The 26,130-nt window shown below is 38.9% G+C and overlaps 1 protein-coding gene across 3 annotated transcripts; it reads right to left on the bottom strand.

Moving 5' to 3' along the window:
• senp6a (SUMO specific peptidase 6a) lies at window positions 1-25,340 on the bottom strand. Of its 3 annotated transcripts, XM_037750858.1 has the most exons (24): window positions 25,178-25,340; window positions 20,082-20,178; window positions 18,616-18,679; window positions 17,429-17,535; window positions 16,620-16,772; window positions 15,245-15,265; window positions 14,677-14,747; window positions 13,354-13,448; window positions 12,461-12,857; window positions 11,142-11,380; window positions 10,736-10,876; window positions 8,474-8,507; window positions 7,591-7,779; window positions 7,168-7,361; window positions 5,977-6,173; window positions 5,648-5,764; window positions 5,408-5,530; window positions 5,206-5,298; window positions 4,259-4,602; window positions 2,952-3,040; window positions 2,757-2,845; window positions 2,559-2,627; window positions 1,594-1,744; window positions 1-747 (listed from the first exon to the last, which is right to left on the bottom strand). In XM_037750858.1, the coding sequence occupies exons 1-24, from the start codon at window positions 25,206-25,208 to the stop codon at window positions 514-516; spliced, it is 3,339 nt and encodes a 1,112-aa protein (XP_037606786.1). In that variant the 5' UTR covers window positions 25,209-25,340; the 3' UTR covers window positions 1-513. The 3 variants fall into 3 exon arrangements, with proteins under 3 accessions (XP_037606786.1, XP_037606787.1, XP_037606788.1); XM_037750859.1 differs by lacking the exon at window positions 15,245-15,265; XM_037750860.1 differs by lacking the exon at window positions 20,082-20,178 and having other exon boundaries at window positions 25,178-25,332.
• Window positions 25,341-26,130: the final 790 nt, after the last annotated feature.

Raw genomic sequence — 26,130 nt, 5'->3', positions numbered from 1 at the left:
TGCTCTTGCATCTCGAGTTGCTTTTAATGCTGAAAATTCATCCGCTCCACATGGAAGAGACACAACAAGCACTGAACTACGGATGTGACTCGTCAGTACAGTTTCTTTTCTCCAGACGGGTGGATTGTTCACAAATAACAGCAACTTCTTCTCGTGTTTTTTTTGTTTGTTTTAGTCTTCGTCTACACAACTAGAAAGCATAGAAAATAACGATGCAAGAGACCAACAGCATCTTCTGGAGAGAAGAACATCCATGAAAACATAAGTTAACGGGCCACTTCATGACTGAGTCAGTAAATTACAAAGGCAGCGGGAAAAACTCCAGCATATTTACAGTTCATGTTTTATTCAATACAAAGTTAAAGGTGTGTTTGATGTCTGTGGTGAATGGAGGGAGTTTCAGACACGTCGAAGTGAAACCAGCAGCGTACAATCAGGCTCGGCCCCCCCCCAGCAGGGCCTGGGAGTGACGAGGACGAGGAAGAGGAGGAGGAGGAGGAAGGTGGGGTCGTTTCAGGGGCTGATGGTAGGTAGGTGTGGCGGCCGGCCCGTCGACCCAGAAGTCTCTTCGATCTCAGGCTCTCCAGGAGAGCCGGGCGGAGAGCCGAGCCGCTCCTTCTTGTCCATTTCCTGTTGATCCTGGATCTTCACGATCAGCTCCTTGATCTCCTCGCGCTTCGTCTTCATCCGTTGCTGCGGAAACCAGTCGGACAAGTTCACCGGCAGGTGGAAGCTGGGAATCGGATTCTACGTGAAAGAGACAAAGAAAGTTGATTATTTTATGAACATGTTTGCATTTATTTTTGGATGGTAGGGAAGTCCACATGACTAATATTAAAGAATACGTCTGCTCATATTCTATGTTTGTATCATTGTCAATAAATCAGAGTGAAAAGGCTCAAACCAGCAGTGATATGGTGATTTATGCAAATGTACCAGTATGTATATATTTCTTATTGGAAATCAATTAACAAAAAATCCCTAATAACCTAAAAATCACAAGTTGCGTTAATGCCTTAAAGAAATTAGTGGCGTTAAAACAAATTTGCGTTAACTTTGACAGGCCTATAAACTACATTTATTTAACCACAATAACAACAAAATATATTTTGGCTCCAACACTATTATTGTAAATAAAATTTTATATATATATAAAATTTTATTAAATTAAATTAAATTAAATTATTTATTTTATTTTGAAAAATGTTCCTTCTCTTTTTGATTTGCTTATTTTTGGTATTGTTCCAATCTCAAAAAACAATCCTCTATCTTTAATATCATCTGTGAATGTACATGAATATAATTTTAGAATTCTTTCATATAAATGGAAATGAGCATTGACACAAAAATATACTGTATGTATAATCTTCTTTGACTTGAAATAAAAGCTCATCAATGAGCCATGAATCTGTTTTAAAATGTGAATAAAATGGACGTTAATGACTAAAGAAGTTAAATGAACTGGAAAAACAAGAAACCAGAGAAAGTCTTAAAAACAAGTGATGCAAACTCAGCGACTGAAATAAAGTCCGAAGACGGTCTGAGGATGTTTCATTAATACGACGACGGTGTGTTGAAGTTGCTCCTGCTCACCTCGAAGAAGCTCTCCACATACTGCAGGATGTAAACTCCACAGTCGCTGAAGTTATCCTGCTGAGGCACACGTGGGCTGGAGCCCTTCATCACATCCTTCCCGAAACTCCGCTGAGTCCCTTTACGCACCTCCCACTCCACCTCCAGGTACCTAAAACAAACGCACACTCCGGCTCAGTCACCACTGTTGGTTTTCCTATTCAAAAATACTACCGTCTCAGTGATGACAAAACACACTGAACATTAATATTAATATTATCAATATTAATACCATTATAAGTGTGCCAAATTATCTATTAGCAGCTCCTGTTTACAGTGTACACAAAGATGTACAGACAACCATCAGTGGATTACTTCAATACTGAAGAAAACTTTAAAACGTGAAGAATCTCAGGCAAGTTCTACAGTCATAAGAAACAACTTTTTTCTATGATTCGTAACCTGACAAAATAAAAAATAAATGAATTACTCAATAAAGAAATAAATGTCATTAAAGGCAGAGAAAAATTATATTAAAAATAAATGTAGCCATTAATTAATTGATAGAAAAATGTGACCTAAATTGATATTTCTGTTTTAATTTGATTCTTTATTTATTTACTCTTCTGTTTAATTGTATTTATTTATTATTTATTAAATGTATTTATTTATTTTTGCATTTATTATTTATTTATTTTTATTATGACATATTTATTTATTGAGTCATTTATTTATTAATTTATTTTTGAACGGATATGACGTCACGTTACTCAGACTACAACAATAAAAGCGGTAACTTCCTTCTACCTCGATTTTCAATAGATAGTTTTATCCCTTCAGGTAGACATTGCTTTTTCTTTTTTTTTTGTCAAGTCAAAACAGTTGGGAATCACTGCTCTATTACATCATAAAAAAATAGAAAATGTATAAAATAAACTCTTTAAAATGTGTGAAAGGCATCAGGTGCAGCTGCAGCAGACACTCACTCTCTGAGAGTTTTCACCACCGTCGACCTGGCCGGGCCGCGCAGGGAGTCCATGATGAGGATACAAGGCCTGAAGCAGAGAAAAAGAAAAGAGCAGATCTCTAGTCAACATTATCCCCCTGTCGTCACTCTGCTGTGTTTGTTCCAGCGGAGCGGCGCCGCCACCTGGAGGTGAAACGCCAGACGTGCATCAACTCACTGTTTGCAGAGGTGCAGTTTGGAGGCCAAACCGGAGGCGTCATATAGGACAGGGTCTTCAGCCAGAGTCCCGTCCTCACTGCACTCATCCTGGAGACGCAGACAACAACATGAAACTGATAAGTAACTAAAAGGACTTCATCCAGAGCTTCAGATGAGACGGTACATGTAAGAAGCAAAGAGAGGCAGCGAGTACCTGACAGGAGCTTTGGTCATCAGAGAAGGTGAAGGTGTCGTCGTCTCCTTTTGTTGAACCGTAACAAACACTGATTCTCTGCAACTCACCTAAAAACAAAACAGCATTCATCTGTTACGTTAATCTGCTTTTTATCAGCATGTCTAAGACTTTTAAATGTGATGTTATTCAGACGTTAAAGTTGCTTCTTGGATTCGGATTTAAGAACAAATTCAGACTCAGAGGGAGCAAAAGACTGCAGGAATTCAGAGTTTGTGCAGACGAACGTAAACTATTCTTCCAGGCATCGATTCATATCCATTTGTTTCACCACAGCGTGACAGTCAGCTTGCAGAGAGTTGCTTGAATCAAATAATCTATGACAGGAAGTGTTCTAAAAGCTATTCTTCGGTGGTGCATTTATGGAAACTCTAAAGATCGGAAGTTTGAGGTTTGCTTATTGCTTTTCATAGAAAATATTACTCTATTAAATCTGGCAAATGTTCAGCAAAGAACAGTTTTTAAACAATTTAAAAAATAATAATAAATAAATAAATAAAATACAATTGAAAAGAATACAAAATTATAATTATTAATTTATTATAAAATAAAAATACATATAAGTACAATAATTGTATAATCACTAAACAATAAAAACGTATTTAAAATAATAATAATAATAAAAAGAATAAATAATTATAAAATAAAATAAATAACAATAATAATAATAATAATAATAATACTACAATTAAAAAAAATAATTAAATAAATAAATACATATATATATATTTTTTTAAAAAGACTCGCGACTCATTGATGGGAACGAACGTAAACTATTCTTCCAGGCATCGATTCATATCCATTTGTTTCACCACAGCGTGACAGTCAGCTTGCTTGAATCAAATAATCTATGACAGGAAGTGTTCTGAAAGCTCTTCTTCTGTGGTGCATTTATGGAAACTCTAAAGATCGAAGGTTTGAGGTATCAGAGAAAATATTACTCTATTAAATCTTACAAATCTTCAGTAAAGAACAGTTTTTAAACTATTTAAAATACATGACCACATGGTGAAATCTAAATATACAAAAGTAAATGGACTAAATGTTTATTGTTTAGGACTGGGCAATACGGGGAAATTCAAATATCACAATGTTTTTGACCAAATACCTCGATATAGATATTGTAGGCTTATATTCCTGCAACGTTTGATACTCGATGCTACGGACACTCGATTCTATGGACACTCGATGCTACGGACACTCGGCCTGTTAAAAACAGTACTGAGTTTCTCCTCCCAGCACTAAACTGTGCCGGTTAAAAGACTCACTTGTGTATTGTTGCTCTGCGTCAGCCGGGCCGTTGCCGGACGCCGCGGTGGCATTGGAAGGCTCTGGTCCCCCCTCCGTGAAGGCTGCGTTCTCCTTGGCGGGGTCGCCGTTGGTCTGACCTTCTGCGGACGCCTCGGGGACGCCGGGGGACAGGTTCTCCGAGGAGCTGTCCAGCCCGTCTCTGTCTGGGGACAGAGGACGACAGTGGTCCGGGATGTTCTCTTCTGACGGGGGATCTGCAGCCGAGGCGGAGGCTGGAAGCGCGTTCTGGTAGAGCGGGTTCTGCTCGTAGACCGGACCCTTGAGACCCGGGAAGCAGATGACTGCCAGGTACCAGTGAGCTCTGAAAACACAAGTTATTGATTTATTTAGTTATTAAACCTTTAATTAGCCACCGAGGTCTCATTTTAGATGGGTTAGGGTTATATATCATTAATATTACATTTTATGATCACAAAAAATAAATAAATAAAATAAAAAGAATGAAATAATTATAATTATTAGTTAATAATAATAATAAAAAGAACAAACAAAAAATCATAAATAATAAAATAAAAAGAATAAATGAATCATGAAAAATAAATAATTATAAAATATAAATTATTAATAATAATGATAACATAAAAATAATAAAAATACCATGTTAAAAAATAAATAAAAAATAAAATTAAAAAATAAAATAAAATACAATTTAAAAAATTAAAAAATAACGATGGTACCCTGGTTACATATCATACATACAATAATTTTATAATCACTAAAAAATAATTCAAAAAAGAAATAACAATAATAATATTAATAATAATAAAAATAATAATCTCAATAATAAAATAATAAATAAATAATAATACAAAATAATTCTAAATAATAAATAAATAAATAAATAATAAATAATACCATTTTAAAAAAAAAATAAAAAAATAAAGAAATGTCAAAAAAGACTCACGACTCGTTGATGGGAACAAAAATGAAGTCCTTCTGGAAGAGATCCACATGCCGAGTCCACGTCTTAACCCTGTTGTGCTTCCTTTTCTGGATTCTGGAAAAATCAAAACCAAAAGTTTTTAAAAGCTTTTAGCAGAGAAAAGAAAGAAACTGATGTTAAAAGACGATCTGGTGATGCTGTCGGCTGTCGGATGGAGACTCACGGCAGGTTTGTCGTGTCGGGAGCGTTCCTCCGCTCTCTCTGGTTTAGTCTCTTGTAGAAGAAGGAGCTGAACACGTGGATTCTTTGTGCATCTTCTTTTTTCAATTTCTCTAAAACTAAATATCTAATATAGAAAGACAAAGGAGGGGTGAAAATTAAAGCTGTCACACAGTAAATAAACACTGATAGATTTTAATTTTACTGTGTGGAAGGTTGTTTTTTTTTTTACCCAAATACTTACTTTAAATAAAAGTCTATGATAACGTCGTTTAGGAACTCTCCATCATTAAGGCAGTGGAGGTCTTCATTAGTGACTGACATGCCACCTTTGGCTGGAGGAGGAGGGTACACCATTAATCTGGAAGACAAACACCCACAGCACTGTTACACTGGCAGCGTAACATCAGCAGCATTACCGCTAATGTCCACCGGATGTCGCTCTATGATTGTGCAGTAACCATAAATCCATATAATATAACATCATAGCAAAAACAACTAATTTTGTACTACTACTATATGTATGTATGGAAACATTTCAATCGCCTCCCAGGTGAATAAAGAGCCACTCACTTGACGATTGGTCCGGAGAAGGTGGGCTGGAGGTCGGTCATGTCCTCGTCTTCATCTTCAAAGTAGGCGCTGGTGTGTTGGCGGGTGGCCATCCGCGTGCGTACGGGCATGGTGACGGAGCTCACCGGGCTGACCTGAGTGACCTTGGTGACCGGAGAGCCTTGGGTGACTTTGTGAGGGCTTTGTATCGGCTTCTCCTGCAGAGAGAAAATAAAAACTGATATAACACATAACACTAGTCGCTGTACTGAATTCAGCTGATTCATATTTGATTGTAAATATTCCAAAGATTGATTTTTAAAGAAAGCCCATTAAACGTCCCTTTTACACTTTATGGAACTTATATTATGATTATTGCCAAGTTTTTTTTTAATATTACAACAATTTTTGTTTTATACCTGACCTATAAATATTACCCCATTTATTGTTGAAAAACAAAAAATGCAAAGCAAACTCTGGGTTTGTGATTCTGGGCTTCAAAAATAAATAAATGAATAACTGCAGGCAAAATATATAGGGGGGAAAATGTAAAGGGCAAATCATTTTGAAATAAAAAAATTAAAAAATTAAAAATTACATAAATAAATGCATGCAATATAATAATGAATAAATACATTTAAAAATACATTTAAAATAAATAAAAAAATAATGCAAAAGCAGATAAATGACTACAGGTGAAATAAATAGAGGGGAAAATGCAAATGGAAAATCATACAGAAACAAATAAATAAATAAATGTATGCAATTTAATAATGAATAAATACATTTAAAAATGCATTCAAAATAAATAAAAAATAAATGCAATAATACATAAATACATTTTAAAGTTAATAAAATAAATAAATAAAAGGGGAAATTAAATAGAAGAATAGATAAATAGGGAAATTAATAAATAAAAAAATAAATAAAGAAGCAAATTAAAAAATAAATAGAAATTTATGTCATATTCTATCAATTAATGAATGCCTACATTTATTTTTAATATTAATTTTTGTACATGTAATGGCACATTTTTTAAATTTTTTTTGCAGGTTCTGTCCTCCATAGGTTTTTGGACTATCTGTCAATAAAACAAGACACTTCAGAGACTAAACGATAGTTGACAAATAACAGTTAAATTTATTAATCGATGATGAAAACGATCATTAGTTTTAGTCCTACTGATCCGTATCGCTCCGTGTTCCCACTCACCTTCTCCTCCTTCTGTTTCAAGGCCTTGTTGTAGTTGACCAGTCGGCAGTTGGCCTCCTCGAAGGGCAGCTTGGCGGGGAAGTTGCTGAGGTTGTTGGTCCTGCCGATCTCGCCCAGGATGTCCTCCAGGATCGCCTGCTCCTTCATCACCAGGCCGTTCTCGAAGATCAGAACGATGTACTTCTCATCCGACTCTGACGGCACAGAAAAACACATTTGTTTTAAGACACATTTTATTGTGTTGTATTAAAGGGGACATACTGCGCTTATTTTCAGGTTCATACTTGTATTTTGGGTTTCTACTAGAACATGTTTACGAGGGCCGGGACGATACTACTATCTCCTGATTGGATACTATCACGGTGCTCGGTTGCCGATCCGATATGTACTGCATATACCGCATTTGTGTAGTATTGTACTTACTGTCCTCGGAACAGTCGTACCAATGGGCTCCGTCCTCCTCGGACATGTTGAGCTGCGTGCGCAGGCGGACGCACTCCGCCGGAGTCGTCTGGAAGAACAAGACCGGAAGCTTCCGGACGCTGCACCACTCGCAGCTGATCAGCTCCGACGCCCGAAGACAAATATTCTCTATGGTGTTGGGCTCCGGGCCTGACAACAAACATACACCACAACAAGATTAAAAACAACAGAAAAAGTCATATTGGCGACTAATTGTCAACTATTAAATTAATCACCAACTATTTTGATAATCAATTCAAATCAAAATTCTCTGATTGCAGCTTTTTAAATGTGAATATTTTCAGTTTTCTTTTTTTTTTTAGGCGATTTTTTGTCAATTTAATGGTCTGCCTTTGACCAAATCAGAGTTGGTGATTGTTGGTTGGAAAGACTAATCAAGACGGTTTTGTTGTGTTTTATTGTGTTTCTGCTGAGACGCATGCAGGCTCTCGTCCTGGTAACTCCATCTACTGTAGTTAACACACTGACTATGGAGAAGTACCTCATACAACTACACTTAAAACAATCCAATCTATCCCTTTAAGCTTCCACATGAATAAATAACAGGTTTAAAATGTCATATGCTGCTGTTTCCAGTGGATCAGATTTCTCGCTGGTGTTTTTGCACATTTTAGAGACATAAAGCTGCCAGAGGTGTGACTGAACTAATCTCTGCTGACCAGCACCGACAGTAAACTGCACTGCTGCATCTTCCTGAAGCAGCAGACGGTGGCGGTGGTGGCGTTGACCGTGGTGCCGTCACACTCCACTGATGTCTGATCCAACAGTTTTTGTGCACACAGTGTTTTATTTGCTGAATTCATTACTGCTGGTTCACTCGTACCTTCAGTTTCCAGCTGGATCTGGTCGATGGAAAACTGAAAAGACAGAACAAAGAATGTAATTAGGGCCCGAGCACGAAAGTGCCAGGACCCAATGGTGTCCTGGCACGAAGTGCAAGGAACCTATTGTTTTTGTCGGTATTATTATTTTCTGCTGCAAGAACGCGTTTTTGACGACCTTAGCCATCCCCAAAACTCACCAAAATTGGAACATGCGTCGGGAGTGGCGAAAATTGCAATGTTCTGTAGTGATTGGGAACGGGCGTCGCCAGCGGGCTCTATAGCGCCCCCTAACGCGTCGAAATCTAAAGTTGATCCGATATTCATGAAATTTGGTATGCATATCCCACTCATTATTTGAAACATATTCCTCATTGGATTTCATTAGCTCCGCCCACCCAGAAGTCGGCCATATTGGATTTCATGTCATTTTTAGCGTTTTATAGGCCGCGTACTTTAACGAACTCCTCCTACAGATTTGATCTGATCGACTTGAAATTTGGTCAGGACCATCTTAAGACCTTGAAGATGAAAAGTTATTAAAATGATGAGTGTTCACTTAACGACCGGACCGTAGCGTGGCGGCCATTTTGAGCCATTCGCCATGAAACAGGCAGTTATTGTAACTCAACTGTACATAGTCCGATCTGCCCCAAATCTCTCAGGTATGATGGTGGTCCAGTACTGATGACATGTATATGAAAAATTATACTCATAGCCCCGCCCCAAGACGTTAGCCCCGCCCCCTTTCATAACTCATGAACCGTTTGTCGTAGAGTCTTGTGGGAGGTGTCATATCACTCAGCAGAGAGTGCCTGTTTCATTGGTGAAAGTTATGCCCGCCCCCTACACATTAGCCCCGCCCCCTTTCATAACTCATGATCCGTTTGTCGTAGAGTCTTGTGGGAGGTGTCATATCACTCAGCAGAGAGTGCCTATTTCATTGGTGAAGGTTATGCCCGCCCCCTACACATTAGCCACGCCCCCCTTCTAACTCGTGAACCGCTTGTCGTAGAGCCTTGCAGCAGGCGTCGTGGCGCTCGTCAGAGTTTCGGCTTCACGGTGCCCGGCCGCGTCGGTCGGCGTCCCGCCAGCATCCCCGACGCGCAAGGGGCGAGGGCCCGTTCATCGCTGCTTGCAGCTTTAATTTATCATTTCCATTTTTCTTTTTCAGAAGTCCAGTCGAATCGCTCGACTGGACTTTGAAGATTTCGGTCGGTATTCTGTCTTCTTCTGGATACATTACTGCACCATGAGCTCTTTCCAGAAGTTATTTTCCTCTTTAATATAACACGGTTTTAACCCCACTGTATTTACACTTCTGTAAATTCTCAAATAATATCCATATTTATTATTATTTAAATATTTATCTACCTCAATTTAAGACATATCCAAAGATTAAAAACACAATATATAAGCCTGTGTTTTAAGTCATTTTAGTAGGGCTTTCAACGCGATAACAGATTAACGCAAATTTGTTTTAACGCCACTAATTTCTTTAATACATTAACACAATGGATCAAACCTAGAGTGAAGATACTGGTATCATATGAAACTAGAAAACCTGATGAATCCATCGGTACCAACCATGTCATACTAGCTTGTCATGAAGGAGGATAAATAACGCTCCAAACTTATGCTAAACTTTAGTGAGGGAAAAACTGTCATGTCCATTTTCAAAGGGGTCCCTTGACCTCTGACCTCCATATGTGTGAATGTAAATGGGTTCTATGGGTACCCACGAGTCTCCCCTTTACAGACATGCCCACTTTATGATAATCACATGCAGTTTGGGGCAAGTCATAGTCAAGTCAGCACACTGACACACTGACAGCTGTTGTTGCCTGTTGGGCTGCAGTTTGCCATGTTATGATCTGAGCATATTGTTTTATGTTAAATGCAGTACCTGTGAGGGTTTCTGGACAATATCTGTCATTATTTGGTGTTGTTAACTGATTTACAATAATAAATATATACATACATTTGCATAAAGCAGCATATTTGTACACTCCCATGTTGATAAGAGGATTAAATACTTGACAAATCTCCCTTTAAGGTACATTTAGAACAGATAAAAAATGTGAAATATATCAGCGCGCATACAGTAAACATAACATGTAATTGTGTATCTATACAACTAGATATTTTTGTGGGGTTTTAAAATGACCTGATTCCTTCTCCATAACGTGCCCAGGACTCGGTGCAGGACAGAGTTGGATGTTATCGGTTACATGTTGCTCAAAGTGCTGAATCAAAGTACTCACGACGACGGGCTTCGTCACCATCCTGCGTAGAGTTCCCACCCTGACGCTCCGACACTCCAAGATGATGCTGTCACATTTGTTGGACACGAACTTGGGCTTCTTTGGCCTCGGTGAAAACTGCTCGGGGGGTTGATTCCCAAACTGAAAAAAAAGAATAAAATAATAAAATGTGAGGACATCAGGGACGGCATGAGGAGCTGTTTGGTTTCACTTCGCTGCACATTCAAGTCTCGTTTACTCAGAGACAGATACGCTGAATGATTCTCCTCCTTTGTGGCTCAGTGGTAACGCATGAATGAGTCAGAGTCTCCATTCAGTGAGCTCACTAAAGATGATTCTCTCAATAAGAGGGAGCATCAAATATATGATTGATTGCCTGGTGCAGGTTCGGCCACTAAAGTCTCACCTGATCTTTCATCCGAGCTCTCCGCGGTATCGTGATCTTCATGTTTACGTCTTCAAAGAATTCGGTGTTCGGCACCTCCTGCTCTCCGGCGCTCTTCACTGCAGCCTCCACTCGGCCTCCGGAGGGCGCCGGCGAGGAGTGGGCGGAGTCCGCGGGTCGAGGCGAGACGCTGTCCAGTCTGTTGACACTTCCTGTGCTGGCGTTGTCGGCCTCCTCATCGTCGTCACTGGACAGGACGACTGAGGGAGGGAACATCAGACGTTGTGAGATCGGGTATTTTTATTAATATCTTTCAACTTTTTTTACTCAAAATAACGACTTAGTATCTCAAAATAATGACTTAGTATCTCAAAATAATCGTTACTTTGAGATACTAAGTCGTTATTTTGAGATACTAAGTCGTTATTTTGAGACACTAAGTCGTTATTTTGAGACACTAAGTCGTTAGTTTGAGATATTAAGTCATTATTTTGAGATATTAAGTCATTATTTTGAGATATTAAGTCGTTATTTTGAGATATTAAGTCGTTATTTTGAGACAATAAGTCGTTATTTTGAGATATTAAGTCATTATTTTGAGATATTAAGACATTAGTTTGAGATATTAAGTCATTATTTTGAGATATTAAGCCGTTATTTTGAGATATTAAGTCGTTATTTTGAGATATTAAGTCGTTATTTTGAGATATTAAGTCGTTATTTTGATATATTAAGTCGTTATTTTGAGACACCAAGTCTTTATTTTGAGATATTAAGTCTTTATTTTGAGATACTAAGTCATTATTTTGAGATACTAAGTCTTTATTTTGAGATACTAAGTCGTTATTTTGAGATACTAAGTCTTTATTTTGAGATACTAAGTCGTTATTTTGAGATACTAAGTCTTTATTTTGAGATATTAAGTCTTTATTTTGAGATACTAAGTCGTTATTTTGAGATACTAAGTCGTTATTTTGAGATACTAAGTCTTTATTTTGAGATATTAAGTCTTTATTTTGAGATACTAAGTCGTTATTTTGAGATACTAAGTCGTTATTTTGAGATACTAAGTCGTTATTTTGAGATACTAAGTCTTTATTTTGAGATACTAAGTCTTTATTTTGAGATACTAAGTCGTTATTTTGAGATACTAAGTCTTTATTTTGAGATACTAAGTCGTTATTTTGAGATACTAAGTCTTTATTTTGAGATACTAAGTCTGGCAGAAGAGAGCATGCTATGTTTATATCTGGTGCAGGTTTGGAGTTCAGGACCTCGTCAGAGAACTTCAAACACACCACAGATCTAAATCTTTCCTTCTTCATCAGTAATTTACTCACTGGGGTCGTTGAGCTTGTGCTGCTGCGCCGCCGCCGCCCTCTTCCCTTTGGGCGGGTTCCTGGCTCCGTAGCAGCTCGACGTCCCGGCTAACAGAGGGGTCCTGCCGTTGCTCAGAGGCAGCAGGGTCCCCCTGGTGCTGGCGATGCGTATGGGCAGGGTCTCCCCGTGAGGCCCCCTCATGGTCATGGTCGTGGTCGGTTTGTAGAAGTGCAGGCTGTTTGGTCCGGGGGAGGGCTGGGACCGGATGGGGGGCCGGGGGGTCGGGGATGACAGCGTGGTCTGCTGACAAGTCATCAGCGGCGCCAGACCGGTTCCACAGTTCTGACACTTGCTGCCGCCCTCGCTGGGCTTGTTGCACTTCACGCACACCGTCTGGTAGACAGTTTGCCGCAGAGGCTGCCAACGAAAAACTCTTGTTAAAGTCGATTAAATGAACTTCTGACATATTATCACTTTATAAATGAGTCATGGTTAACATGTTAACATGTTTAACTGTGGTAGAAGCTGCAGTAATAAAACTGCCTTCCTGTAATAATGCTTCTCAGTCACACTGTCAGTCTGTTTCTAAAGGTCACCGCTGGCTGATCACAGCACAGCCTGTACCAGAGAACAGCTGAATATGTAGCAGCACTACAGGCTCAGAGTCAGAGGTGCACTGCTGGATGAGAGGTTTACTAACAGGCTGATGAGAGGATGAATGACAGGTAGAGCTGCTCAAACAGCAGCCTGGTAACAAGTTGCCTGATCCCACAAAGGACATTTCATATTTAAGGATTTACATCATCAACTCCAACAACACTGCTTCAGAAACCTTCGACACCATCTCCAGCTCAGACTGAGTGGACGGGACAAGTGTGCAGTTGCTATGATTTCTGGGTAATGTAGTCCTAACCTCTGCTGCTTTGACCGGCAATGGGAAAGTATAGCAGTCCTCCAACGGCTTCCTCTTCTGCTGGATGCGACGCTTTATGTTCAGCGCGTCCTCGTCTGAAAGGTTAAACAATAAAAAAAAACATTTATTAATTGATCTTATCGAATCACTGATTGATTCTGACTTCTAAGAGAATCTTACATTACTTTAAAGAAAACTCAGAGAGTGCAGACCTCCACCAAGGAGGATCAGATGAGCCTCTAAATACTGGTACTACTATTAATACATAGTCATGTGCCAGACGTGTTTCAGAATTCAAGATCCAACAGATTCCACTTTTTAAAAAATCTCATATTTGCTTTTGTTTCAAACGTTTTTAGTTTAGTTGTATATACCTCTTATTATTTATTTAATTTGTTGTTTACTTTCTCTATTTATTTGTAGTTATTTCTATCTTTGAGCTGAATTTCTTTATCTTATCTTAAAGGTCGACTTCACCTGAGTTCTTTTCCGAGTTTTTCAAATGGAAACGTCCACTCAGCCATAGCATATCCTAGCCCTGATCCATCCAAACTCCATTCAGAAAACAAGCATTTTAAAAGTTGTTTGCTCGTCATCTTGCAGACAGACCTGACAAAGCATGAATTCAGACCTTTTTTTCAAATCAGCATCATTATGTAGTTATTTCGACATCCTTTTGATCCGTTTATTGCAATTAAATCACACAAAATCTGCTTAGTTTGGGTTGAAAATAGCCAACATGCAACTTTTACTTTGAGCACAACACAAGGACACTCTTTGTTTAAATCTTCCCCCAAAAAAGGTGGATGACAAAACCTATTTTGGGAACAGTTTCCCTCCAAGGTCACCGTTATTTGCCAAAAACGCCCAATTATTTCCGTATTCGGACAGCGAGCCTTTCTTAGCCAGGCGAGCGTTTCATAAGCTCTCCTCCCTCGAACCGGGAGCTTTGAGGATTAAATGAGGGAGGTCTGAGATCTCCTCCTCTGCAGGGAGAGGTCCAGCACAGACCTGCAGCCCTGCACACATCATCACATGCACTACCTGCTCACACACACTAATACAGAGATACTGATCAGTGCAGACACACACTTCTCTCACAACACAAACACCAAAGCCACATACAAGCAAACCACGCAAACCACACACACCACATCCATGCACACACACACACACACACGATTCAGTCTTTTCCTCCCAGCAAGAGGAACACAGTGTGCCCAATTCAACAGCAGCTATCAGCCTGTAAATCACCCTCATCTCTTCAAAAACAGCTTGATAAAGATCCTGCGTGATGCGTATGGTGAGCAGTGAGAACTCTACCTGCGATCTCTGGACAGGTGAGGACGATGCTGTCCACTTCTACAGCCTGCTGTGTGGTGGAGAAGTCACTTCTGCAGCAGAGAGAAGAAAGAAGACAACGTGGTCAGTGAAATAACCGCTGCATAAAACATGTTGTACATCTAACAGCAGCTACACTAGGGGGAGGGGGGGCAGGTTTGTGCCACACTGACAGGTGATGCTAAAAGTGTAACTTCAAGGAGATATTGTATATTTGTGACATCACAAATGGACAGAAATCCTAACGGCTTGTTTCAAACACACAATTTCTGAATGCGGGCTGTGTGTATTCCTCCGTATATTGAGCGTTTTGATAGTTTAACGGTATTTATAAAGCACTTAAACCTGCTTTATATTATAAAAGACATGAAAATCTCACTTTTTACAATACGGGACCTCTAAAACCATTGTGATGTCTGACCCTAGAGCGGCAAGGGAGGCGGCTCCGAATCCGAAATTTCCCCTAGGGGCCCCAACTGGGTACAGTTTGTATTCTGGGGACATAAAGAGAGCGTGAAATGAAATCAAGTCGGAGTGATCAAAGTCTTACCTTTCCTTCAAATCAAGGCTGCTTGAAGATAAAAATCAAAAGAGAGAAACGTCTCACTGATGCAGTAATTCATTTTTTACAGCCTACACTTCAATTAAAGTGATTTTATTCTTATCTATCAGGAGGATGAATGTAATGAGGCAGAGTACATTTTATTTCTTTTAAGATGATACACTCTGTCTCACTCGTTTAACTTCTTGAAGAACTTCCCGACGAAAGGCAAACACTGTGACTGAGGATGTACAAGCTAAAGATTACATTTCATTTCCCTTTTTCCAGAGAGAACCCAGTATTTCTGTCCTCTAACCAGAGGTTTTTAAACTGAGGAAGCCTCCCTAAGGGGGTCATGGAGGGAGAGACGTGAAGGTAAAGATACTGTGTGAGGTTAAAGAAACAGGTGCATGCTGGTGGTCTGAAAACAAAAGGACGTTTCTTATGGTGGTTTGGCGTTCACCAACAGTTAGAGCAGCAGGAGAGGTACTTTAAAGTACTTTAACCTGATTCCAGGAGTCATAACTCAGCCCAATCTTCAACTCTCAAACAAACCTCAAAGCCTCTTTCACACATAGTTCCTGGTAAATTACTGGGATAACCTTTCATGGGCCGCTAGTGATTTTCACTGTTCATTTTTCTGATATTTCTTTTTACATATTTGTCAGAGATTTTTCTGATATTTTTTTCAGAAATTTTTCGCAAAATCTTTCCTCTATTTTACTGATAATGATCGTATTTTTTCATATATTTTTCATATATTTTTCAGACATTTTTTGCAATTTTTCCCCCCCTATTTTACTGATAATGTTTGTATATTTTTAGGAAATTTTTCATATATTTTTCTGATAATTATCTGATATTTTTCACATATTTGTCAGACATTTTTCACATATTATTCCCCTATTTTACTGATATTTTTCATATATTTTTGGAATATTTTGCACATACTTTTCTGATATTTATTTGACATTTTTCACATATTTTTGGGATATTTTTCACATATTTATTTATTGTTAGTTATCAAATTACCTGCAAAAGCATTGGTGTAAATGCAAACCGTACAAAAGTCGCAGATTCAAACACGTCATCAGCGAAGTCTTGTGATTGGTTCGCTCGCTCCACATGAAAGTGTCTTCTATGAGGCGGACGTAACTCTTTACGTACTCGTCCCTGCAGTGTTACTGCTTTCATTCACAACATTTTTCCCTGCTCACATTCACCCATGACCCCATGCAGGGATAGTGTGTGAAAGGGACTTTATACTTTCCGAGGATATTATTATCTCTGTCCATTATGAATAAATACAATAAATATCGAAGTAATCCAGTGATAGAAGAAAAACAGACGAGCTGCAGGACAGGGTGAACTCGCTCCGGCTCACCTTTGGACTGGTTTCCTTATTGCAGAGGGCATCTGTGCGTGCTGAAAGTGTCGCCCTTGTAAAACGATTCCCTGTGAAGGCGCCGGACTGATGATGAAATAGTTGGTTCTGTTGGGGATGGGGGAGGACGTTGCTACTGTGAGAGGGACCTCGCTGCAGAGAGAGAGAGGAGAGGACAACATTACTGATGTAAACAAACACCTGTTTACAGCACATCATTATAAGAACACTTCACAGGTGAGTTGAACATTATCTAATCAGATTTATTATGTTTAAATGATCTCAAAGGGTATCTATTTCCTTCATTTTATTTAATTTTTAAATCAAGTCTAATTACCATTTCATCATTTTTATTCTATTTATTATTTATCCATTCATTTTCAATTTATTTATAATTAATAATTTATTTATTTTAATATTGTTTTGACGATATATATCATCATATTGCCCAGGTCCAATATTAAGTTATTAATGTATTTATTTATTTGTCTGTTTCCAGAGATATTCCCATCACTGGTTTCACATGAAACTATGTAATAAACAAACAAAAGACAATTAAAATGGCAAAATTGCACGTTTTTGTAAAAGATTAATGAGATTTAACATCTATATATTTTTTTAATCTATATCTAATAGTAGAGAAAAACATGATTCTTCTCAAAAATATAAATTTGTGAATTAACTTTTTCCATATTTCTGACTTGTTTTAAATCCCCACGGTGTTTTCATTCCAGACTTTTAGAGCGGTGAAGCACAACAGCAGACTTTATATTATAAATAGAAACATAGCGTATGCTTGCATACTGTACCTGAGCCTTTTGGGCGCCAGCTTGCTCAGCGGCCTCATGTGATTATTTGGCCGGTTCTCGTACGTTCTCAGAGGATCGGAGGAAGTGAAGTGCCTACGAGTGGGAGACTGAGGAGACCACACACACACATTAATAAGAGGAGTCATCAGTTAGAGGAAACAACGTCTACAGACACGCTAATGCTAATCTGTTGAATACATGGTAAATAAACAGACAAACTCGATAATCTTAAACCCTTATCGCTTTCATAAATATACACATTTAAAACCCAAGTACATATTTATTTATTATCAATTTATCATTGGAAACTTTATGATTCTAATATGTGTAATTGTTGAATTTCTGCTGGCCTGCTGTGCACTGATTAAAAGACTATTAATTCACAGTGTACCAACTGAGCAATGTCCTTACTTTACCTAGACTTTGTGCTAAATGACACAGTTCTCTCGAGGACATTATCAAGAATGTAGCAATAAAATAAAGCACTACCCTATTAGCTTGTTAGCTTGCTAATGTTACAGCATGTTTACTATGAAACATGTTGTATGTTACAGTATGTTAGTATGTTAGCATTAGTCTTGAATATGACTGAGGTTGACAGGCTTTAGTTTTAGAGAAATCCTTTCATGAACTGAAGTGTGGGTCAAGTGGAAAACTTGACCTCTAGCTGGCTCTAAGTACAAGGTCAAGTGATCAAGAAAGTCAACAGGACTCATCCTTCAGAGAGGTGGACTGATATTATCACATGTAAACATGTTATGTTCTGAGCAAAGCATGCAGTGACGTCAGCAAAACATATTCATTAACCATTTCAATTCCCCGGAGTTTCATCTGTTTTTTTAAAACATAAATCAAACGGTAGAGTCAGTGATCCTTTACAGAACAATTAGAGGCCAACATCCCTCGCCCTCTCACCACAACAACAACAACAACAACAACAGCAGCAGCAGCAGCAGCAGCAGCAGCAGCAGCAGCAGCAGATGCCCTCGAGGCCTCCCATAACACCCCAGTAGTGTTAACTCATAGACTGCCGGGGTCCTCCTGGGCCTCCAGACGCCAGCCAGACTTTGGCGCTGTCTGCAGGGCCGTCCGGAGAGCCCCGCGGCCCCGCTGGGAGTCAACACTACCAGAGCTGACAGTCACAAAATGAGAGGGAGAAGAAGAGAGAGAGAGTTCAGGGAGTTTACCTTTTTCTCCTCGGGGGAGGTCGGCTGCTGCCGGTCCATCTCCTCCATGCTCACCACGCTCACACTGACAGGAAACGGAAACAACACATTATGGTCAGACTCTGGTATGTGTGTGCGCACTCTACTCTATGTTAATACATTTATACATATCTCTCTGAGTGTATCAGTGTAGGTATAAAATGACAAAGTGGATTTGTATTTACATCACTGCTGTTGTTTTTAATTCAATAGTTTTAGTACTGAACGTGCCACCAGCTGATATACAGCTTAACATTTGATTCTTTTTAAAATGAAAAATAAAGAGTTTGACCGATACATATACTGTGTCTCTTTAGTCTACACTCTTATTAGAAACATCTCGGTATAAAGTTGAATCAACACCTTTCTAAAATAGTTGAATAAAAGTAGGATTTATTATTGTATTTGACTGCATTAGTTTTAGGAGGAAATAATAAAATCAAACTGGTCAAAACAAACTTTACATCTAACTTCAACTTCATGCAGACTAGTAGATAAAACTCTGTGTTTGACGTGCTGCAGGAAATAAATGTCAGCAAAACCGCAGTAGAGAAATGCCAAATATATGTTGGAGGTCATTTAAACGGTATTTACATTAGATAAGTTATCTACAAGCAGAGCATCATGAGAAACTACAACTCAGCTGGCAGCTATTTAAAGGGACTGTATGTACGTTTTTACACGTATAAATGTAGTCTGATTTCTATGTAAAGGAAATTGTTTAGTTTTCACATATTTTAGTTATTTTTTTGGATATTTTTCAGACAATTTTCACATATTTTTTTCACATATTTTACTAATTTTTTCAGCCGTTTTTGGGGATATTTTACACATTTTTCAGACATTTTCACATATTTTTGGACATTTTTCACATATTTTACTAATAATTTTCTGACATTTTTTGGATATTTTGCACATATTTCTGAATGTTTTTTCATGCTTATAGCCTCTTTACAAATAGATGTTTTTTAGTTTAGTTTTCACATATTTACAGCCACTGGTGTTATTAATAACAGGGATTCTCTGAAAGTTACATATAGTACCTTTAAGTATATTTTGATGCTAATACTTTTGTTCTTTTACTTATTTTGAACGCAGGACTTTGACTTGTAACAGAGTATTTATACACTGTTGTATTGCTATTTTGACTGCAGTAAAAGATCTGAATACTTCTTCTACTACTAATATTTCCTATCAGCCATCATATCGGTCCAACCCGAGCAGATTTACATGCAGACGGTGTTTTATGCGTCCTAACTGCTGCACTAAAAGGCCGCTGTGTACAGTAGTACATCATCAGAGACGAGACGAGGCTGCTCATCAGCAGAGGTGTCACTGGGCTCGTTCTCCTTTACGTGGAGGGAAAGTGATGCAGTGCAGCGCTGCCGATGGTGGAGGTGGTTGTGATGCTGAATAACGAGGGCTGGAGGAGAGAGAGAAGTGCTTACTCATGACTCCTTTCCTCTTCACTGTCACCAGAGAGAGAAAAGCTCCAGTTGTTGTGCTTGTACCCTCCATCTCGTCTGGCCTCTGATCTATCCAGGGCTTGGGTTGAATAATAAACCAGACTCACATCAGTGACGGGACGGACACACGGACACACACACACACACACACACACACACACACACACACACACACACACACACACACACACACACACACACACACACACACACACACACACACACACACACACACACACACACACAGCGCCATCAGCTGAAATGAAGCCACGTCTCACGGCTGATCATTTCAACTACATGACATGAAACACTGCTGACAATTAGCAAAATGACAACTTTAGGTTTCTCGTTATTTTCTATAAATATCAAAAATACACTCATGTCACTTCAGTAAATCTTTCTTTTTGCAGACTTAATTAATTAACTGATTCTTTTAGTTGTGGTCAATAAGCATGTACGGTGATATCGGTTAGATAATACCAATATCTCTCTGTAATAATAAAGATTATTATTACAACACAAATTATAGTAGGATTTGTGACATGAGAGTAGGTACAAAAGTACTGTACGTGTAAAATGATGCAGTACTTTTTTTTCATAATTATATCAACTTCAGAGCAACTGGAAATCACATTCAAGTCATTGTCATAATAACAGATTATAGGTGACATTTTCTCCAATAAACACAAACACCATTTCTATTATTTTGGGGTGAGTGCCAATGTAAAGACCTGAGGCCTGTACTACGAAGCAGCAGATCTGGCGTTAGCGAGGTAACTTCAGGGTTTTCCGTCCTACAATGGTGGTTCACTTCTTAACGGGGTAGATCGCCATGGTAACTGATGCTGAACACCTAACCTGCTCCGGACCAGGTTATGTTCCAGATAAGAGATCAACTCATATAAAAGCCCCGTTCATGTGAACGCAATCATAGCCAGATTGAGAAACCCTGGGTTGATTTACTGAGTTCTTAGCGGGATCTCATTTGTTCGGGTTAGTTAAGCCAGATAACGAGAAGATACCCTGGGTATGTTGAACTCGCTTCGTAGTACAGACCTCAAGTGTTCACCTCCCATCAGTGTTTATAAGATGTGAAAAAGTGAAAACATCCACCGTGCATCAATGCAAAGTTTGATGGAGCACTGATAAAGATTGATAACTAAGATCAATGGATTAAAATAACCAGAAGTATAAAACATTACATGTCCCTTATAAATTAAAAAGAAAATACCACTAATTTATGAGGGAAATGTCTTTATTCTTTGATTTTTGGGTTGCTGGAAAAAATGTGATAAATAATTCCTGACAATGACTATATATGATATATTTGACTTCAGGACATGAAAATCTGAAATCAATTTTTCACTGGATTAATTTAGATATTTTCCAAAGTTAAAGCCCCTAGAAGTGTATGATTTAACTTTTTTCCATGGTCTAGTGTTAAAAATGTTAACAAAAATCGCAATATCGAATCGCAATATTTAACGAATCGGCACTCAAGTATCGTGATAGTACTGAATTAAGAGATAGGTGCATCGTCCCAGCCCTGATATCCAACTAGCTTCTTTGAGCCGTAACACGGCCGGAGGGATATTCTCCACCATTACATATGATTTATATGGATCGGTAACCTCAGTTCGATATCCGATATGTGAATTACGTCATATTAGGCTTGACACCAATATTGGATTGGTCCCATCTCTAAAGTACAACTCTTACATAATATGAACACTGTCATTGATGCACAAATCTTTATTAACATCGGCTGGATGTTGTTGAGAAAAGTTAAGTTTTTTCCCACGAGGCCCTGGCTTCCTATTTGTGAAGTGAATATCAAAACCAACACAAAGGAGAGGACTCAAATGTGGAAGGGTTTTAAACTAGTGAACCTACACAGTTAACAAATATACTTTATTTGGGATTTCTCTGCTTCAACAAAACATCACTTCAGTCCTGCTGATTTAAACCCAATGACCTCTCAAACTTCACCTACATAATCATGTTAATGCATGTTATCCATCTGGCCGCGAGCCCCGCAGGTAAACATCAGTTAAAACCTCCATCTTGTCATTTCAGGCCTTAATAGCTGCGTCTATTTTCTGTCCTACAAACCGAGTACTGAGCGTCTCTTCAGCCCATTTTCCTCCTGGCCTCATACATAACGCTCCTGTCCTCCACGTGCAGCTGCAGACGTTGAAGAGATGGGACTAAAAACAGTCTGAACATGCTGCCTGATTTGAGTGAATTATCCATTTCAGGGGCTTTTTAAATGACAAGAAAAATAATCCTCAAAAGTTCAAAAATCACATATTAGATTATGATCCCAGAGCTCTTCTGCTTCAGTCGGTTCTCGTTCAATCCTCAACGAGCCAAATTAAGCCTGTCCTAATCTCTTCCAGTTCCAGCTAATACACACAGTCAACCCCCAAAGTCTGCAAGATTCATGCCCTCTTCAGCTTCATAAATCACAACATAATGCCCTGATAATGTTAGCGAGGGGACATTTAGATCCCTGCTGAGCTTTAGTACACTCATTTATTCTACAACAGTGGATTTCCTGCAGCTCAAATCCATGATGGAGGATCTCTGCTGACAGCTACAGCTACACAGACACGGTTTATCCAAACAGACTAAAGTGAGAGGCTCTGGTGCAGCTGGAGGAGAACTTTGACTCTCACATGATCTAATCCAAACAGCTTGTTGTCGCTCACAACTGCACTCAACCTCAGAGGAAGTAGAACTCATCTGTATATTAAACAAACATGCAGTTAATCTACCAAAAATACTAGGGCCCGTTTCTAAAGAAATCTTAGCCGACTAAAACCAAAACGACTGATTAGTCGACTGATCAACTAAAGAAACCCAAAACGTCAGATTAGTCGACTAAAACCAAAACGTTAGATTAGTCGACTAATCCACCAAAGAAATCTTTATCGACTAAGACCAAAACGACTGATCCGTCGACTAATTGACTAAAGAAATCTTAGTCGACTAAGACCAAAACGACCGATTAGTCGACTAAAGAAACCAAAACGACCGATTAGTCGACTAATCTACTTAAGAAATCTTTATCGACTAAGACCAAAATGACCGATCCGTCGACTAATTGACTAAAGAAATCAAAGTCGACTAAAGAAAACAAAACGACCGATTAGTCGACTAAGACCCAAACGTCCGATTAGTTTGACTAATTGACTAAAGAAACCAAAACAACCGATTAGTCAACTAATCGACTAAAGAAATCTTAGTTGACTGAGACCAAAACGACCGATTAGTCGACTAATCCACTAAAGAACCAAAACGTTCGATTAGTCATCACTCATTGACTAAGAGAGAGGGCAGCCCTTCCGACTGTACTTGCACTAGGTAATCATGCCACGACGGATGTTATTGACGTGCGTCGCTTTAAATGTTGCTGCTGCTGCAAGGAATTGTGGGATGTTATTATCTCGTTTCCTTTGGTAAAGGATGGTCCAGTGTATCCTCTGCTAAAGGAGATTAAAAAGGAAGCATTGAAGCATCTTTCTTCAGTATTTAGAGGATTAGACCAGCTGTTTATCATGGTACTAGTCTCTCAATACTTTCTGACTTCCTGTCAGTGGCTCTCAGCTCCAAGCCCATTGGTATACGCAAATCTGTATCGTATTTAGTATCGAGAATCATGGAAATTCACTGGTATTGGTATCGACTACTAGATTTCTGGTACCGTGACATCCCTACTCTATACTATAATACTTGTTAGCAGATACATTCACTGTTGGTTTTGGTGTTTTTATGGGATTTGTTGACAATAAGAAAAACAGAATATCACCAGATTTATCTTTTAAATGTATATGAGTATAATTCTCACTGCCACTGAGCAAGGCAGTAATGACATATCTAACCTAGTTCTTCTGTGTGTGAACCCCTCACTAAGATGCTTTAATATTATTTATTTTAATGTGTAATTGTGCAGCCTCTAACCTTAACATGTGGACTTTTAGACCCAGTGAAGAGCACCATGAGTGATGACACTAACAGCATGAAACCCACAGTCTGTTTACCATCTGACTGTTAATGATTAGCCAGCTAATATTAGAAACTAACACGTTTGCATGCTAGTTTGGAGACTAGTTTATTTGTTTTGCACAATTTAAGACTATACAACATAACAAAAAATAAATGAATAATATACAGTGCAGGAAGAGGCAAAGAAGCCATTAATCCTTAAATATATAAAAAAAGACAAGTGTGTGTGTGTGTGTGTGTTGCATGGAAGTATATGGTTAGTGTTTGTGAGGAGGATATTGATTTAAATATCTACAAAGACTTCTGGGGAATCAGAACCAAACAACATTGTGAGTGGGTAAAAATAAAAAAATAAAAACAGATACATGGACAACATGTAAAGCTTGTTTACACCCAATTTTCACCCAGTTTACACCCAATTTAAGTTACACCCAATTAGTCTAGTGTTTCATAATGTTTATTATTAAAGTATTTATGTATTTTATAGTGTTTTATAAACGTTAATGAGGCTAACAGACTAGCAGAAGGCAGGAAGGCCTGTCTCCTGTAGCTACATCCAGCTCCCACCAAGGCCTACATAAGGAGATTGGGACGCGGGTCTACAACGAGGGGTCTATAACGCATGCGCAGTGTAACTCAAGTGCAAGCCAGATTCTACTGCGCATGCGCCATAAACCCCAAAGACATACGCGCTGATGACACGTGTCCTAACCTCCTTTCTATAGGCCTTGCTCCCAAATTGCAGAGCTAAGCTAACGGTGCTAGATAGCTTAAAAAAAGCCCAAAGATTCGGTTTAAAAGCCACCGAACCGGACCGGACCTGACCGAACCGGACCGCCCGGTGTTCCCCCTCTAAGGCCCGGAGATGTGGTGCTGTCAGCGGCCTGCCAGCGCTCGTTTAACCCGGTTAGTGAGGATGTTACAGGCTAAGGGTTAGCCTCGTTAGCTCCCACTGAGCTCCAGAGGACCGAGAGAACCTGCCTCCTCCAGCCGGCCTGCGGAGCGCTGTGAGCGGGTAGGATGAGCAGCAGGCCGGCCGGAGCAGCGGAGCGGAGAGTCTCAGCTCTTACCTTCAAACAGAAAGCTGCGGTTGTGATCCATGTTTACTCCATGATCCGGCTCACAGGAGCGGGTTCGTGGCTCGGTTCTATGTGGTTCTATGGTTCTGTGGTTCTGTGAAGCTGCTGATCCGAGCAGAGCCGAAAGATACCGAACACAGACACGTCACTGCCGGAAGTCCAACAACTAGGGCTTCAGAATAAAAGCTGTGACAAACAAAACAACCGATTAGTCAACTAAAGAAACCACAACAACCGAATAGTCGACTAATCGACTAAAGAAACCAAAACAAGGTTGCAGATTGCAACCAACTTTTTTTTTTTTTTTTAATGCTTTATTTCAAAAGTTCAATACAATGTATTCGCATGTTCAGATTTTTCATTACAATTCTGCAAAAATATTTTACAGTATAAAAATAATATAAAAATAAATTATAAACTGTAAGGAAAGGAAAAGATTAATTAAAAAACAAACAAAAAACATTCGAGGTCTGCTTAACAATTGTAATAAATTTAAAATGTCTAAACAATTTAATAGATTTAGTCAATTTAGAATTTTTGAGTTTTAAAGCTGATGTAGGCAGATTGGAGCAAATGTGATTAAAAAAAGTTTATTTTTATAAAACGCTATATGGAATTTTTGCCAAATGATGCCAAAAATATACTGACTACTGAAGCTTAAATTATCAATCATGGTCAAATATGTTTTAAAATCAGATTGCAACCAACTGATTACCCCTTCGCTCACTCCTCCCTTTCCAAGACTGCGGTAACGTGAGCCGCCGACTGCAAAACTGTTCGAACGCCATTCACCTCGCTCAGAGGTCATGCATACCATAATAACACTACTTTAGGAGCAACTGAAATCAGACGGCGGCTGGCGTTACCACAGTTTAACACTCTGCAGTGTCACAAGCATGTCTAGAACTACGGTGGCCTTCAAGTAACGTAAAAACGTGAAAGTC

The sequence above is a fragment of the Sebastes umbrosus genome, chromosome 18, assembly GCF_015220745.1.
Source record: "Sebastes umbrosus isolate fSebUmb1 chromosome 18, fSebUmb1.pri, whole genome shotgun sequence".
Classification (NCBI taxonomy): Eukaryota; Metazoa; Chordata; class Actinopteri; order Perciformes; family Sebastidae; genus Sebastes; species Sebastes umbrosus.
This window is presented reverse-complemented; position numbering and strand designations above follow the sequence as displayed.